The sequence below is a fragment of the Thunnus thynnus genome, chromosome 5 (assembly GCF_963924715.1).
Source record: "Thunnus thynnus chromosome 5, fThuThy2.1, whole genome shotgun sequence".
In the NCBI taxonomy this organism is placed as follows: domain Eukaryota; kingdom Metazoa; phylum Chordata; class Actinopteri; order Scombriformes; family Scombridae; genus Thunnus; species Thunnus thynnus.
This window is the reverse complement of record NC_089521.1, coordinates 35,046,500-35,064,704: the sequence shown is the minus strand read 5'-3', so window position 1 is coordinate 35,064,704 and position 18,205 is coordinate 35,046,500. Positions and strand designations below refer to the sequence as shown.

General features: G+C 38.2%; 1 protein-coding gene across 31 annotated transcripts in view; it reads left to right on the top strand.

Moving 5' to 3' along the window:
* Nucleotides 1-18,205, top strand: part of LOC137183723 (protein NLRC3-like) — a 171,664-nt gene that overhangs the window by 141,284 nt on the left and 12,175 nt on the right. For 22 of the 31 annotated variants that reach the window (XM_067590985.1, XM_067590992.1, XM_067590991.1 and 19 more), the window contains one exon: nt 96-3,780. In XM_067590985.1, the coding sequence (XP_067447086.1) occupies nt 96-114 (19 nt within the window). In that variant the 3' untranslated portion in view covers nt 115-3,780. Of the gene's footprint in view, nt 1-95; nt 3,781-10,059; nt 10,178-10,506; nt 10,571-10,981; nt 11,141-12,949; nt 12,969-13,204; nt 13,692-13,986; nt 14,107-15,304; nt 15,541-15,674; nt 17,467-18,205 lie in introns of those variants that run through there. The other 9 variants (XM_067591020.1, XM_067591017.1, XM_067591004.1 and 6 more) reach the window with 9 other exon arrangements.

The window sequence follows — 18,205 nt, the reverse complement described above, 5'->3', positions numbered from 1 at the left end:
ATACTGGATGTGCTGCATCACTGACTGACAGCTGATGAAGTGAGTCTCACTAAACACTGATTTATGACCTCTGTTGTTTCTTCTTCTCTCATCAGATGGGAGGGGATGTGGTGATCTCTGTCAAAGAGTGATTGAACATCCTGGAGTGTGTGTTGAGAGAGGATCAGCTGGATCCTGATGATCCATCTGGACTGGAGTCTGGATCTGGATTTTGTCATCTTCACTTAAGTCTCTTAACTGACTACAAACTGAACAGTTATCTCTGGATTTTGTTGAATCAGCGCTTTACAGATGTGTTATACATGAGCCGTTTGATGCAGAAAAGATTAAAAACAGGTGTTATAAGTCAGACTCTGACCCTGGGCCCATATTTATCAAGCGTCTCAGAATCAGACTGAGAGTTAACGAGGACTAAAACTAATTAATGAAGCAGAAGAGAATTTACTGTGACTGTCAGCAGGAGAAGGATTACTCCTGGGAGAGAGTGAGACGTCGCTGTTTTACCACAGTCAGAGCAGCAAAGTAGAAATAATGATGACGTGTTGTAGTTTTCTCACAGTCTCAGCTGGAAATATGAAACAGTGGTAATTTGGTATATTATGTGTATAGGCAGGTAACCAGGCAGGTAACTTACCAAGGTTATGGAACAAAACTATGATGCCAAAATTCATTATAAGATGATATTTACAAAGTGTAAAGAAAGCCTGAGAGATAAATGTAGCCTATATGTTAATGAAGATAACAGGTAATTAGACTCAGCTTTGTGAAATGATCTTGGTTCAGCCACATGGTTTCACAGCCTGTAATAGTGCTGCATCTTGCACATATTGCACAGACACATGTTGCAAACCCTCTCCATGAAGAACATCTTCTCTTCCACTGTCCAATTCCTCTTTCAACTACACCTCAAGTTAACTTGTGTTCTCTACATGAAGGTAAATACAGCGTAACAATAGAAACATATGTTGTTCAGGTGCATCTTCCTCTCTCAAATATCAGGCTGTAGCTCTGCTGTTATTTGAAGGAGCCTCAATAAAAAATAAGCCTATAAAATATTTGAGCTGTTGTAATGAAGTTGAGATATCCTTCATTATGCAGCTGACATGATTGTGTGTAAATCAAAGTTTTAGTGGGCTGTAACTGAGGACCCTCGTCATGCTCATTATCTTTACGACGTGCATTAAGCAGGATCAAAGTTTGATTCATGACTTCCATCATTGTTGCTTCTGACAGAATCGTCACTGTTGCACAGCTGCATTTTCCCCGTTACCATAAAGTGTAACATTGTGAGGACGTTCTGTATTTATTTAAATGATGTTCTGTAGAAACATCATGTGTTCTCCTCTGCATCACACATAAAGTCAGTCTCACTAATGATTCTGTTTTAGTCCAAACAATCTTTTAATAAGCTCAGTGTCATCAAGCGTTCCCAAAACATCTCTCCTCTCAGGGAATATCTCTGCCTGAACTCCATCTCCTGCAGCTCCTAAATATTGGCAGAGATACGAATCATTTACCAAGTTTGGAAAGTTGATAAAAGGCTTTTTCTCCTAAAAGTAGAAGCAGAGATGCGTCACTCTGATCATTTTTGGCCAGTTAGGAGTGATTTCCTGCTCTGAGACGCTTGATAAATACGGGTCCAGATGTGACAGATGTGACAGATTGGATGTCCACAAATTTCATTCAGTTAAATTGTGAAAGAATTTATCATTGGTCCAGAAAACCTGCATGCAGGTCAAATCATTGTAGGAGAACCAGTTGATCTTTGTTTTTTCTGCAATCTCCAAAATAGCCCAAAGAAGGCCTGGGCTCAATCAACAATAACTTCTAACCTCTAAAGACATGGATGTATATTCAACTTTGTCTGGAAATGCCCTCAGGTAAACTGAAAACCCTTTCTTCACATTTAAATGTCAGTTTTGACTCCTCACAGAACCATCTCTTCACCCCAAACTCTTCCCAAACTGTGTGGGACAATCCCAAATGGAAATTATGACACTAATGATGCTACATGCTTTACCAACCCAAGTTTCAGAGGATACCGGATTAAAGGACCCTTTCCTTGGACAAATGCAGAGAGACTGTTTATCATAGTGAAACCTCATCCATTTGTTTGATGAGTTTGGACAACTCTACCTACATTTTATGTTCTCTTTTCACCTTCTAATCTCATACACACACACACACACACACACACACACACACACATTCCAAAGCACATCCTCCCCTGTTGCTTTCACCCTGGTGTGACTTCAGATAAAGATAGTCCAGACCTGTCATAAATTCAGTTAAGCCTTTCTGTGTTCCTTAAAACCAGAAGTTTGATTCAGTGTTTCTTAAGTATATAATCATCTTATAATCTATATATTATTGGTCACAAAGTAATTCCTGTTTAACTAGTCCAACTCGATCTTTCTGTTATAAAGTATAGCTGAGATAGAAATATCTAGCTTTAATTGTTCCATAGTAATGGAACCACAGTGCCATCTAGTGGACAACTTTCAATGAGGTTGAATGTTAAAGACAGACCTCTCCCGGTGTATGATGCATAATGTTTTATTATTGTAATATATATTAAATTGCCATTAAACTCTATATAATTCAGTAGGAATGTGATATGTATGAAAGATACTTTGATAAGCAAAGAAGTAACACTAGTAGTTATAAAGTATGTTAGCTAGTATGAAAAGTAATTTGTTAAATAACTATAGTATGTTTTAATTAAGCTGCATTGATGATTGTTAACTTTGTGTGTTAATGGATGTATAGCCAACAAACTACATTCTGTTTTAACCTCATCAAAGGATTAAATTCAGGTATTGTGATGGTGATTACATTATAGATGTGTGTCTCTGAACATTTGAGTAACGTATCGTACATTTGCAATTTAGGGTTAAATCTGGATGATCATGGTGAGATAGTTGAATGGTTGAAATGTAATCAACTCAGGGAAGATCACGTGTTTTCTTTTGCGCGGGAGAACATCTATCTCCACCCACACAGGCCCATCTTAGCGCCAGCCCTGATAAAAACAGTGTGCTGGCTACGCTCGCTCTCTCTGATACTCCGATACTCTGCTACGTAGACGTACGTTGCGTCCTGAAGACTTCCGCCATTTTAATTTTCTCCACACTTTTTCTTTTGTATCACGTGATCTTCTAAGTTAACTTTTTTCCCCTTTAAGGCACGTGCAGTATTGTTACTTCAGTAAAACAAATTTTATGTTGGAATTCTTTCACGCGTTTTATTTTGAAGTATAGTTTTGTTCGGCCGGCGAGATTATTATTGGAGTTATTTAGTAAGAAAGTCATTCAGTCAGAGACTTCAATTAAAACGATCCGCTCTCTATGGATCAATACCTCTTCAAGGTTTCAAGACCTTTATCCGTCTTTGTAACGGTGAACCCTGTGGTGATCAGGAGAATCACCTGAAGAAGCTGTAACGACATCACTTCTCCTTAAACACTCCCGCAACGCTCACGAGAGGAAACTCACCACGCAAAGTAGGCTGAACAACGCTACTCCTGCTATCCATCTCCTTCATGATTAAGAGTTGGTGTCGTTTAAATTGAACTCTCTGGTTAATTCCTTAAAGAAGTTTAGAGAAGAATTAATTCTCCGTTAATTACGCTATTATTAACATTTCACCATCATTCATCCATAACTTCATATATGCCATTTAGAACATTTATTCTGGTTGATTATTCATTTATCTGTTTGCATTGAAATCTCATTTATTTACTGTTCATTATTTAGTTCAATAAATATATCTTTATCAGCATGTCGTTGTCTGTGGCTTCAATTTAAGCAGATAATTAGATCACTGCATCGTAACACACTACATCAAACGTGAGACTGATAAGTTGTTTCTGTGTTTCTTCCCGGCACAGTTAAATTAGACTAATAATGGGAAGTGGTGCCCCTTTTCAAACAAGGATTTTGTATTAATAAAGGTGATGTTCCTACATCATATCTTGGTTCTGTGGTGAAAAACTTTGTATTTTTGATTCCAGTCTAAGTTTTGATGATCATATCAGCAGCTGGTCCAGTCCTGTTTTCACCATTAAAACATATTCAAATAATATCTATAAAACCAGCACAGAACACTGCTGCTGTCAGACTTTGAACTAAAAGCAGGAAAAGAGATCATATTACTCCATTTCTATCATCACTTCACTGGTTACCTGTTTGTTTTAGGATTGATTGTAAAGATTTGATTGATTACTTTTAAAGGCTCTTCATGGCTCCAGATGACATTTCAGAGTTGCTCTGTGTGTAAATATTAAAGGTATCTAGCTTTTATATGCAAACATATGATGTCACAATGAATAGTTTATATCTCATAACAATATTTAACAAGTCATTTGCATCAGGCTGTAAGTAAACACTGGAGCTCTATTAAGAGAAAGGATGTAACCAGCCCTGTTGCAAGACATTTCAATGAAAAGCAACATCACATCTCATCTCTATTTTTCACAGGCATAGAAGTGATGAAGTCCAGTCCAAGAGGTGGCAATGTCAGTTTTCTTAGTCATTCTCATTTTGGATTTTCTGTTTCCAAAGTTTATCTCTTAATTAATGAGTTTTTGTAGTGTTTTCTTAATACCTCTTAGTTATGTGGTTTTGTAGTGTTTTTTTATGATGTATTATTTCTTATTATTTTTTATCATTTTATATTGTTGTATAATGTATCTTTCTGCTCTATCTATACACAGCACTTTACAAAGCTTTTTATCTTTACTATTATTATTATTATTATTATTATTGTTGTTGTTGTTGTTATTATTATCATTATTATTGTTGTTGTCCTAATAAGTGTTTTTAATGTACGCCATATCTAATAGGCACATTTTTGGATTAACACAGTTCTGCTGAGAGACACTTTAGTTTTTCTCTGAGATGCAAAAACGATTATCGAGGCTCAAATCAAATCTAGTCTTGTAATATTTATGTAAAATGTCATTTGTAATAATTCACCATGTTTCTTTTTTTATTGACTGACAAAAGTACAAAGAGAAAGACAGAAAATAGAGAATTCTGACAGTTAATGAAGAAACAACTGAGTCCTACCATCTCTAACGCTCCCAAAACAATGTGAAAATCTGAAGCAAGCCTTTACCCTCAAACAATATCAGTCATAAACCTTATTAATGTCCTTCAATTCTCACTGTACTTACATCTTACAGCACAGGCAGCATGCAGTGTTCATACTGTAGAGCAGCACTGACAGAAGAAGAAGACAACAACTATTCAATTCATTCAAATAAAGAGAAAAAAGTCAAATCAAATGAAAAGGTTGGATTGATTTGTGACATTAAGGACTTTTCCACTGGTGCTCATGTTTCATGGATTCTGTCTCATTATTTTACAGTCTAAAAGCTTCCTTTTCTAACTTCATCATTTCTGTAGCTTCAGTCATCCATTCTTTCTGAGTTGGCATATTTCAAACAATACAGTTATTGATGATGACCTTCTTAGTGAGCGTACATAGAGAAAGATCTTTTTACCACATTTCTTTAGTGACAAACTACAACATCCTGCTTTCTGTCACAGATGTAATAATCAAACAAACTTCTTCTTCTGCTGCAACAAAAAGACGCATCAAAAGTAGATTTTCTTTCAAAAAGTCACTAAAACAAAAACTGATCAATCTCACATAGATAAAAGCTTTTTTACTTCTTCTTTTTTAATATATTTTATCATCCAGTTTTATATACAATACCAGCCAAAACCTTGGACACACCTTCCCATTCACTTAAATGAGAAAGTCTGTCCTGTATATTTTTATTATATTTTATTTTTAGCTATTTATTTTAACTTTTTTTTAAATAATAAATTACTTTCATCTTTTCAAACACAGTTTTCAAATGTAGAATTATTTCACTTGATTTCTAATTTTTATATTTTGCTTGTTTTGCTTTTTCTTGTTTTGTTTTGTTGTTTTTTTTGAGCAACTTGATTTTAAATAGTTGTTTTGTAGGAAGGAAAAAGCTGATGGGACCCAAATAAAAAAGAGAGAATAAATGCTTCTTAGCCCCTCCCACAGGAAACAAACTATCAACATGTTGTTGTTTTTGTTTTGTTTTGTTTTGTTTTGTTTTAATACACTGTTTCCCAAAGTCCAAGATGACGTCATCAAATGTCTTGTTTTGTCCACAACTCAAAGATATTCAGTTTACTGTCATAGAGACTAAAGAAAGCAGAAAATATTCACATTTAAGAAGCTGCAATCAGAGAATTTGGAACAGAAATATGTCTTTGAATGTTTGTGATGTTCTATATGTCCAAAAGTATGTGGACAGCTGAAAATTGCTGTAAGGTCCTTCCCCGAACTGTCAGCACAAGGTTTATTGTGTAAAATATCACTGTATGCTGTAGCTTTAAGATTTTCCTTCATTGAGACTAAGTGGCTTCAACCAAACCAGGAAACAAAAGGACACTAAAGTATGAGGCTCCCAACCAGGGAGTCAGGACCCCCACAAAGACTCACAAGATCAATCCATAGAAAATCATCAAAAACATATTTCTGCTGCACAAACACAAAAGGTTGACTTTTCTCCATGCTGGCAGACGTGGTTTAGAGGATGAACCCTAATAACTTTAGTGATCCTCTGACTGTCCATCATGTATCATCAGCTCAGCATTTCATTTGTCAATACTTTGCTTTATGAGCAAATACCTTCAGAAGGAATGACGTTCCCATCAGCCTCAGAACATGTTAACATGCTGCACTAAGATGGTGAAGACGCTAAACATTATACCTGCTGTATATCAGCATGTTAGCATTGTCATTACACGTATGTTTGTTAGCATGCTGACATCATTTTATGTCTCCAGGACTCAGAAAACAATATAATCTGATCTGAACTGCTCACAACCAACAGACAGATGCAGCCTGTGATGCAGAGTCACAAGTAGACAGTTTTAGGGGAAAGGAACCACTCAGCTGTCCCTTTACTTTTGGCCATATACTTTATAATCAAAGCACAAAGGGCCACTTACTAGCATGGAAGCTTTCAAGCAGATCTCATGGCCTTCATTCAGTGAATAGAGCTGTTGTGTCTGTGATATTTGACCTTTAGTTTAGTTTAGTTTCATCTTTGTGCTTAGATCAGATTTTCTCCATCAAATATTGTTTCTGAAGCTCATGAATGAACATCCACAGTCAGTTGATCATTTTTGATTTCATCTCAGATTATTTCACTTGTTAAGTACTAAACCCAGTTTGGACTTTGATGTTTTTTGGTGAAAGCTTCATATTATTGATGTGAAGTTTAGTGAACTGTGGTTGTGTTGAAGGAAGCTGCTCTGTTAAGTCCAGTGTTGATATTCAAGCATCTGATCACAGAAACACGTTGATGGAAGACTGAGAATCTTAGTAGTGTTTAGTTTTGGACTCTTATTCCTTGACAGTGGACATCTCTGAGCATGTTGTAGCCTGATGTTAAGTGTCTCTGTAGCTGCTGCTCATTTTGTTAGAAAATACAATCTACATGGTGCAGCATTAAACCAATGATACACGTATGTTTAGATTCATCTGTCATGGTATTTAATAATAATATTCAGAGTGAAGTTGTATTTTCTTCACTGAGCGTAAGTCTGTCCAACCTTTACTCTGCAGATCTGTTCACATCAGTATGAAAACATATTTTTATTATTAATATTAGGATATTTTTGCCCTTATTGTAGCTGTAATGAACACTGTCATTCAAAACATAAATGAGGTAGATATGAGATGATATGATCCATCTGGAGTGTTGTAGAAAATCATTTGAACAGTGAGATGAAGCGGACAGAAAGTGGAGTTTCAGCACTGGACTGTCAGACTGTAGATGCTGTTTTTCTGTTTTCTGTTTGTCCAGCAGCAGTTCTGTTTCCTCTCTGCTGACGTGGAGCTGGACTCAAACTGACTCAGGAGGGAACCAGTAGCATCTCATGGTGCTCAAAACACAGCGAGCAGTCCTAATCTGAGCAAATACTACCCGGGATTAATGATGTAGAAGTCTGTCTGTGTGTGAGACAATTCCAGCTCAGCCTGGAGGTCTTCATGGGTCCAATAAAACAGACCTGCCTGTGTTCATACATGAAGTTTAAACAAACAAACCTGTGAAGACCTGAAGCTCAGCCGTCTGTTTCATGTTGATTTTCCTCCTTATTTTGTATCAGTGTACAATCAGGAGTCTGAATGTTTGCTGTAAAACTCCCAAAAAACAAAGCAAATGTGCTCACAGAGGTGGACTGATGACTGAAGCAGATTTTCTTTATTTTAACTTTATACTCATTTCAAAGACATTTTCAGCTTCATTTTTAGGACATTTTACAGACAGAAATGGGGGAAAGTGTTAAGATGGTTTGGTTGGCATGCAGTCAATATACTGAGATTCATATGTAGTTCTTCATTTGAATAATAATAAAATCAATGAGTTTTCAGTGTGTAGTTTTGTGTCAGTGGATATATCAGCATATCAGGTTGTTTATTTAATTACACCCTCCTCTCTGTAAAATGTCCTGAAAATTACACCTTAAATATCTGCTAATTAACTGTTAAATAAAGCCTCAGCAAGATTTTTAATGAGGATAAAACATATTTATTCACATTTAGCCAGCTGTAATTATTAATGAAGTATGTTGTGCTTTAGTACTTTGATAGATTTAGTGGAAGTTTGACTTAACATAGTAGATAGTTGATGAACTAGTGTAGCTGGTGAGCAGCTAATTACCAGCAGTGGAAGAAATACTCAGATCCTTTACTGCAGTAAAAGTCATGTGTTGTATTTGAAAAGCTTGTTATATTATCCATTGTGTCAAATCTTCATCTGAAAAGTAACTAAAGCTGTCAAATAAATGTAGTGGAGTAGAAAGTACAATATTTCCCTCTGAAATGTAGTGGAGTGGAAGTATAAAAGTCCATCATGTCATTCAGTAAAGAGTTATTGAAAATGATTCATGGCTGCAACTAATAATTATTTTTAGTATTGATTAATCTCAAATGTCTGTTCTCAGCATCCAAAGTGATTCTTCAAACTCAGTTTTTACTGAAGAAAATGAATCCCAGTTTAAAGGCTCTACTGCTGACAGGGAATATTTTGATTTTCAACACTTTAATGTGACACTGAAAACTAGTTTGATCTGGTTAATCAGTCGACCTCCAGCTGTTCATCTGAGCTGGAACTGATCTGCTGTAACTGTTTCATTATCAGCTATTAAAAACATTTTCACATCTTCTGTGATTATTGATGATGATTATTGATGATTGTTCTCAACATCACACACTCACAGAGCTGCAGTCAGGACAAACCTGTTTCTCTGAGAAGAAAAAATAAACTTGTATCATCAGGACTTCTTCATCAGAAGTGAGTACAGCTGATAATAATTCACAGTCATTCTGTTTTTTCAGTCTGACTCCAGGAGGTTTAAATTGACACTGATATGAAACACAGAAGAAGAATCTTACTGCATGTCAGCAACACAAAGATATTAACTTTACTGGCCTTTGTTGTCACATGTTGGTGGGTTTTCTTCCACAGGTTTCCCTGTTTATCATTAGAAATGATTTGGTGCCCTCTGGTGGTGCAAAGATAAACTGAATGATGTCAGTATGAACACAGACAGAGCTGCAACAATTGGACAATTAATTGATTAGTTGTTGATTCAACAGAAAATGATTTAATTCGACAGCCAGATTGATTGACCGTTTTGAGTCTTTCAGTTTTTTTAGAAGAAAAAGTCCAAATTCTCTGATTGCAGCCTCATAAATGTGAATATTTTCTGCTTTCTTTAGTCTCTATGACAGTAAACTGAATATCTTTGGGTTGTGGACAAAACAAGACATTTGATGACGTCAACTTGTGCTTTAGGAAACACTGTTCAACAGTTGTCACCATTTCCTGACATTTTATAGACTAAACAACTAATCGATACATCGATAATGAAAATAATTGCAAGTTGCAGCTCTAAACAGATTCCATGAACTGTTTTGTTTAAATGGCAGAAGTGGTGAAACAACTCAACTATTGTCTTCTAACAGGTCAGACTGGTTTCAGATACCTTCTACATATCCCGCCTCCTCTACAGGTGGAGCTCAGACTCATTCCAGGAAACAGCTCACCTGTGGCAAACACTTTTCTGACAGACGTCGAGAGGAGAGTTTTTGTCTTCAGCAGTTTGAACTGTTCACTGTAAGTTTGTTTTGTTTCATAGTTTAAAATTTGTCTTTAGTAACTTCAGGGTTTGTTTCTTGCTGTCTGGTGTTTGTAGATCAGAGACAGATCTATTATTTTTATTATTATTATTGATTATTATTTTTAGTACAATGAGGAAGTCTTTGTGTATGAGTTTGTACCAGCGAGCGAACAGTCAGAAAACTTTTCCGAAAACTCACACACACACACACACACACACAAACACACACACACACAGACACACACAAACACACACACACACATACGTGACTTCCAGTAAAGAAGAAGAAGTGAGGAGCAAACAGGTAGGGAGTAAAGGTGAAAGTTCAGTCTATTCAGACTCCATTTTAAAGTCAACAGAGCAGAAGGAGGAAAACAGTCTGAGGCAGGGTGAGTGTTAATATCAGGGCTGCTAATAATGATTACTGTCATTATTGATCAATCTGCTGATTATTTTACTGATTAATTGTTTAGTTGATTAAACTGTGTCAGAAAAATATGAAATCACAGTGTTGATGTCTTCAAACGTTGTTTCCTTTGTTCTTTTCCTGGTTTCTGCGTCCTCACAGTGATGTAACGTGACACACTGCTGCAGTTAAAATAGAGAGAAGTCACAGTTAAGAACCACACAGATGTTTATCTGAAGTCTGTTTGTTGGATTTAAAGTAGAGTCAAAGTTTATCTTTGTGATGGCTGGAAAACACACATGGTTGTAGTTAAAGTCATGTAAACTAATAAGAAGCCACTAAGTTGAGAGGAAGGACTGGGTTTATTATACTGTGTATGTGTGTGTGTCTCCAGTGTTACTGGTTTACCTCTCAGACTCCAGAAGATGAAGGATTTGGAGGAAGAGGAGGACGGAGCAGAGTCTCTGATATCCAGCTGTCTGTCTATGAAGAGTGACCGGTCTAAAGATGAACCTCTAAACTTCAGTAATGAACCTGGACCCTCAGACACAAAGTAAGAGACTGTTTCTACTGTAAACTGACCTGAAGATGATTCAGTTTAATGTCATCTGATAACCTACATTACAACACTATTCTTATAATTCTGTGTTTTTTAATTCAGTCACTAATCTTTTTGTTGTTTGAGTTTTGACTGCATTATTTCTTCATTTACAGCTTTCATTTTGTTTATAGATGCTTGATTTCTGTTCTGAAATGTTTATTAGTTGCTTCAACCAATATTTAATGCAGGTTAAATTACAGAGGACAGATTGTTGTGTTTGTTTTCTAGACATGAACAAGTTAATCTGACAGCCCAGCATCAGGCAGCAGTGCCTTTAGTTTAAAACTATAATATGTAAATATTCTGCATTAAAATGTCTAAAAACAACTAGACCTACGTTCCAACTGTATCTTTAACCAGATGAAGGATTTTGAAGGATCTTAAATTATCAGAGAAAAAAGCTGAGCAAATGTTAGCAGCAGCTCGGCTCACAGCTTTTCCCTGACGTCCTGTGTCCTCTGAATAGCATCAGAGAAACACTGATTTTCTATGTGAAACAGCTTCATTCAGTTTTTACCTGTTTTTTCTGGAGAGGGGGAGACCTCTGCAGATACTTCGGCTGTCCTGTTGTGACACTGAATAGAAGACAGGTCTCAGCAGACAGCAGCAGCTTCTGTGGATCTTGAAGTTAATGTTTTAACAATGGGCATTTGCAGACCAGTTGGACTGCAGCTTTGTTGATTGGATTGAAGGTGGGCTATGTTGAAAGAGACAGGTGCTGTTTGGAGCACCGAGCTGGTGGACAGCAGCACTGGAGGAAGACTTCTGGTTTAACAGGATAATATTACAGGACTTTTTAGCCCAAGGAACATGAAAACTAAAGAACATGGAGCAGAAGGCTTTAGAGACTGCAGTGTCTGTGGTTGGAGGTCGATAAAGCTCACAGGACGAACTGAGAGGCCAGATAACTAACAAATAGGAGTCAGGGCTTTGAACTGGCTGTTTTCAGCAGGAGAGAACTACTGGCAGATGACCTTCAGCAGACAGGGAGGGATGTATTGTTCGTATTTTCTTAAAGAAATGCTAAAGTAGAGAGGAGAGATGACGCTTCACAGTGCTTCTAGAGAACCAGACTCATGTTGAGGAATGGGAGGAAGACTCCTGGTATCCAGTGGGGGAGTTTTTAATTCATAGTCATAAATTTGATCAGGAACGTCTTCAATTATATTCTCTGCTCACACTTTGAGCTGTGAGTTACTTTGTAAAGTTCAGAGTAATTTTAGATCTTTGTTATTGACAGATGACCTGCAATTGCTTACCACACACACAAACACACACAGACACACACACACACGTGACTTCTAGTAAAGAAGTGGAAGGGAGGAGTGAGACGGGTCGTGTCTTTCTGTGGATTTATGGTGGATGTATCCCTGATGTCTATGGTGCAGGAAGAACGGCACAGCCACACAGGACTTGTTCTCATTCTGGCTCTCTTTATTCTGGTACTGGTACAAAAATCAGCAACACACAGTCACCGTCAATAGTGTGTCATGTAACTGCAAGCGTTCAGGTCTCTCCAGCATGAAAGTATCTTTCTTTGCTGAGGCGCGTACGGTGCGCAGAGAGGAACACTATTTGTGCAGTTACGCTATTATTCCACCAGGTGGCTCTAAAACTATGTACATACAAGACAGGCACATCTATTTTGAAGAAATTCATAATAGGGGTTATTTCTAACCCTGTTACAGGAGTAAACAGGCAGGAAGTAAAAGTGAAAGTATTCAGTCAGACTCAATTTTAAAGTCAACAGAGCAGAAGGAGGAAAACAGTCTGAGGCAGGGTGAGTGTTCATATCAGGGCTGCTAATAATGATTCAAGGTTCAAGGTTAATTTATTGTCATTTGCATGCTTACACATGTAAACGAAATTTGTACTCAGGTTCAGCGGCGTACAATGCAATAAGTCTAAAAATAATCTATAATAATTAGTCCTATACTAAGAATAAATAACACAAATAAGCATATCTAATAAATACTGCAGTGCAATAGATAAAAAAAGCTGCGCAGCATGATAAAAACAGCAGCGTTAGAAAAAGAGCAGCATGTTAAGTTAAGATAACATGGCAGCATGACAGATAGCAGAACAGAGGCCGAACGGTGAAAGTGTGTCCAATGAGGCGTGGAGTTCACGAGTCTAACAGCCTCTGGGTAGAAGCTGCGTTTGAGCCTCGTTGTTCTGGTCTTGATGCTCCGCTGCCTGTTGACCAGACAAAACAGGACGCTTGAAGACGTCACCATGAACTCTAAGAAACTATAACGGACATTTTTAACTGTTTTATGACATTTTATAGACAAAACAATTAACTGATTAATATAGAAAATAACTGGTAGATTAATCAATAATGAGTATAATTGTTAGTTGCAGCAGGAATTCAATGTAATTTAATCCTGAACCTTCATGTACAGCTGATTATAGGACATTACTATTACTAAAAACAAACCCACACTCTACTACAACCATTTCCATCAGTTATTAGTGAGAGTCTGAAGATCTTCTGCAGCAGGTTTATCCATCTAAATATAAAGTGGCAGCTGATGTGTTTAAAAAAGCCGCAGCTCATGAAAATGTCTGTAAATGATACAAACTACATGCAGGCATCAGACTCTACAAACAAACTGAGTTTACAGGAGATAAATTCAGTGTTTACACAAGAAGTTAAAATGTTTTACTCTCACATCTGTTTTCAGCTGTAGATACAAATAAAAAAAACTAAATAGTGTTAATATGACATGTTACATGTGTTTATATCTGCTCTTTACCAGAAGTAATGATGTATGTAAAACATTTGTTGTTTCCAGAGGTCAGCAGCACAGACAGAGAGCAGAGTCTCTGATATCCAGCCGTCTGTCTATGAAGAGTGACTGGTCTAAAGAACATCCTCCACACTTCAGTAATGAACCTGGACCCTCAGACACAAAGTAAGAGACTGTTTCTACTGTAAACTGACCTGAAGATGATTCAGTGAGACGGTTTCATTAAGGTTGTAGTGTAGATATGAAGGAAACACAGTGGAAAGAAATAATGAACTACCTTCCATTCAGCTGTAATCTAGAACAGATCTTCATGTACATGTTAACCAGAGACAGAGACAGGGCTGCTATTGCTATTTGATTTTCCAGTCTAACAATCTAAAGTAGTAGCAGGTAACCCAGGGTGATATTTACTAAGGATTTAGTAACAAGTCACATTGTGTCTCCTTATTTACTAAAGGACTGCACCGGGGTTTTGTGCAGGTAAAATGGAAGAAAATGGAGTGTTTGGTCTCCTGCAATACAGAATGTGTTTTAACATGTTCCTGTTCAAAGACACAAAATATGGGAGGAAGTAATGGAAATGTATACAAACAGCCTGCTGCAGCTGATTTATCACTGCAGACTGACCACTGCAGCAGAGGAAACTGAGTCTGACATTTAACGTTTGGGAAAAGTCAAATGTGTAAAACTGTTGTATCACACTGACACAGAGGGAGAGAGATTATAGCAGAAACAGTGAGAGAGAGAAACACAAATGAAAAGATGCATTATGAAGATATTTAGCAGAGCTCTCTGTTCAGCACCACAACACAAGACAAAAGAGCAGCAGTCTGTTATTTTTCTGTTTTGCTCAGTTGCCTCCTGCTTATTTTTCCTGACTTTTAAAGTCTCATAGTAGCTTAAAGGAGCCCTGTGGAGTTTTCTTGTTAACAGACAAAAGTCATGTTTACATTGACTTACTGACCAAAACACACTGTGTGAATCCTTGTGGTCTAACAAATGTGTTGAATCCATTTCCCTCCTCATGAAACATTTGCAAAGTCGATTTTTGAAGCCAGTATTTTAAATCCTGCATTGTTTACATCCATGTTTACTAGTTTGCACTCTTCTTCTTCTTCTCTGCCTTTGCTGGCACATTGTTGTGTCTGTCTAATTACTTCTGAACCCTTGTAAATATATTATATATTATTTTATTTAAATTGAATGTGCTGAAGCTCAGAGCCTGAAGATCAAAAAACTGTGTAACTGTCCAAATACTGACAGTCTGGACTGTTTATGGAGGGAAAGAGCTGCATCAACTTGTGAGCTGTCGGTTGGCCACCACTAATGTCATATGTCATAAAGAATGTATTCATGTCCACAGAGAGAGGAAGAGGAGGGGTGTTTCTGTGGAGGAGCAGCTGTCCTGCTGTTCTTTGTGTCAGGACGTCCTGAAGGATCCAGTCTCTACCAGCTTTATACACAGGCTCTGGAGACGGTTCATCACCTCATACTGGGACCAGTCTGCTCCATCAGGAGACTCCTCCTGTCCCCAGTGTGGAAAAAGATCCAGAACGAGATCTGGACTGCAGACAGACAGTCAGACCAGCACTGTACAAAGTAAGACTGAAGATCTGTCTGCTGGTGTCATCATCTCTGAAAACAGGACAGGAATCTACCTCCTCTATCCTACTGAAAATTAACACAGTCAGACATATTTCTTTTTAATTATACCTTTTTTTCTTCTCTTTCAGCAGAAAGTGGTCTGCAGGAGGTTTTAGATGAACATAAGATCAGTCTGAGGAGGAGATGTGAATGTGTGACTGAAGGAACTGATGAAGCAGGAAGTGAAACCCTCCTCAACAGGATCTACACTGAGCTCTACATCACAGAGGGACAGAGTGAAGACGTTAATACCCAACATGAGGTGAGGCAGCTTGAAGCAGCTTCCAAGATGGACACCCTCCATGACACTCCAATCAGGTGTCACGACATCTTTAAAGTCTTTCCCGACCAACAGAAACACATCAGAGTTGTTCTGACCAATGGTGTTGCTGGCGTTGGAAAAACCTTCTCAGTGCAGAAGTTCACTCTGGACTGGGCAGAGGGCTCAGAAAACCAAGATGTCAGTCTTGTGCTTCTGCTTTCGTTCAGGGAGCTGAACTTGATCAAAGATGAGCAGTACAATCTCCTCATGCTGATCCATGTTTTCCATCCAACATTACAGAAGGTCACAGCAGAGAAGCTCGCTGTCTGGAAAGTTTTGTTCATCTTTGACGGCCTGGATGAAAGCAGACTTTCACTGGATTTCAAGAACAGGAAGGTCGTGTCTGATGTCACACAGAAGTCATCAGTCAACGTGCTGTTGACAAACCTCATCGAGGGGAAGCTGCTTCCCTCGGCTCTCGTCTGGATAACTTCCCGACCTGCAGCAGCCAATCAGATCCCTCCTACATGTGTTGACAGGGTAACAGAAGTACGAGGCTTCACTGATGCCCAGAAGGAGGAGTACTTCAGGAGGAGATTCAGTGATGAAGAGCTGTCCAGCAGAATCATCTCACACATCAAGACATCCAGGAGCCTCCACATCATGTGTCACATCCCAGTCTTCTGCTGGATCACTGCTACAGTTCTGGAGCACATGTTGACTACAGACCAGAGAGGAGAGCTGCCCAAGACCCTGACTGACATGTACTCACACTTCCTGCTGGTTCAGACAAAGAGGAAGAAGCACAAGTATGATGAAGGACATGAGACGAGTCCACAGGAGCTGACGAAGGCTGACAGGGAACTTCTTCTGAAGCTGGGGAGGCTGGCGTTGGAACATCTGGAGAAAGGAAACATCATGTTCTACCAAGAAGACCTGAAGAAGTGTGGTCTTGATGTCACAGAGGCCTCGGTGTTATCAGGAGTTTGTACAGAGATCTTCAAAAGAGAGAGTGTGATCTTCCAGAAAACAGTCTACTGCTTTGTTCATCTGAGCGTTCAGGAGTTTCTGGCTGCACTCTACATGCACCACTGTTACACCAGCAGGAACACAAAGGTACTGGAGGACTTCCTGGGAAAAGACTACAGTTACTCATCTCTGGATGACTTCCTGAAGAGAGCCATGGAGAAATCTCTCAGAAGTAAAAATGGCCACCTGGATCTATTTGTTCGCTTCCTTCATGGCCTCTCTCTGGAGTCCAACCAGAGTCTCTTAGGAGGCCTGCTAGGTCAGACAGAGAACAGTCCAGAAATCATCCAGAGAGCCATCAACAACCTGAAGGAGATGAACAGTGAGGATATCTCTCCTGACAGAAGCATCAACATCTTCCACTGTCTGATGGAGATGAACGACCGCTCAGTACATCAGGAGATCCAAGAGTTCCTGAAGTCAGAGAACAGATCAGAGAAGAAACTCTCTGAGATCCACTGCTCAGCTCTGGCCTACATGCTGCAGATGTCAGAGGAGGTTCTGGATGAGTTGGACCTGTACAAGTACAACACATCATGGGAGGGACGACAGAGACTGATCCCAGCTGTGAGGAACTGCAGAAAGGCTCGGTAAGTCCAGATGTGATTATCAACATTATAAAGCTGCCATCAGTATTACAGTAAAGATTCACACATGCACACTATCAAAGTGTTAAACATGTGTTACACCTGCTTGTTGCCAAAGTTATACATGAGTAGTGCTTCACTACAAGGAGTACCTGCAAGCACATTCACATATGTCAAGACATCCTTATCACAAGGAAAACATATTTCTATTCACATCAATGTTTTTATTTTCATAGTGATGAGGATATCTTGACACATTGATTATGTCACTGGTCATTTTGATATAAATATCCTTCATTTCCCTCCTGTGGGTATTTGTCTGAGGAAGACCTGTAATCAGTTGAAATGTTACCAGTAAATTTAAATGGAGCTGTGATTCCAGTGTGTGAGTTCTCCTTGTATCCCAGTTGAATAGATTTTGTATCCAGCACCTATCCCACTGAGGGTTTGTGGATGTGAACACGACGACTCTGACTTATAGTGCTTCACTTCATGTTCTTCACATGTTACAAATGCTATGAGAGCAAGAAAAACTTATTATTGTTGGTGTGTTTATACCTCACATTAGTAAACACAGTTATTCTGTTTATTTATAATGATTTTACAGTTTATTGTTCACTTTCTAGTTTTCTTCCTTTGGGTTTAATACAAATCCAGCAAAATATCTTCAGGTTTCAAGTTTTAGTTGAAAATGTTTAAAGAGTCATTATTTCATCACAACAGACAACAGTATTTTCCAGTG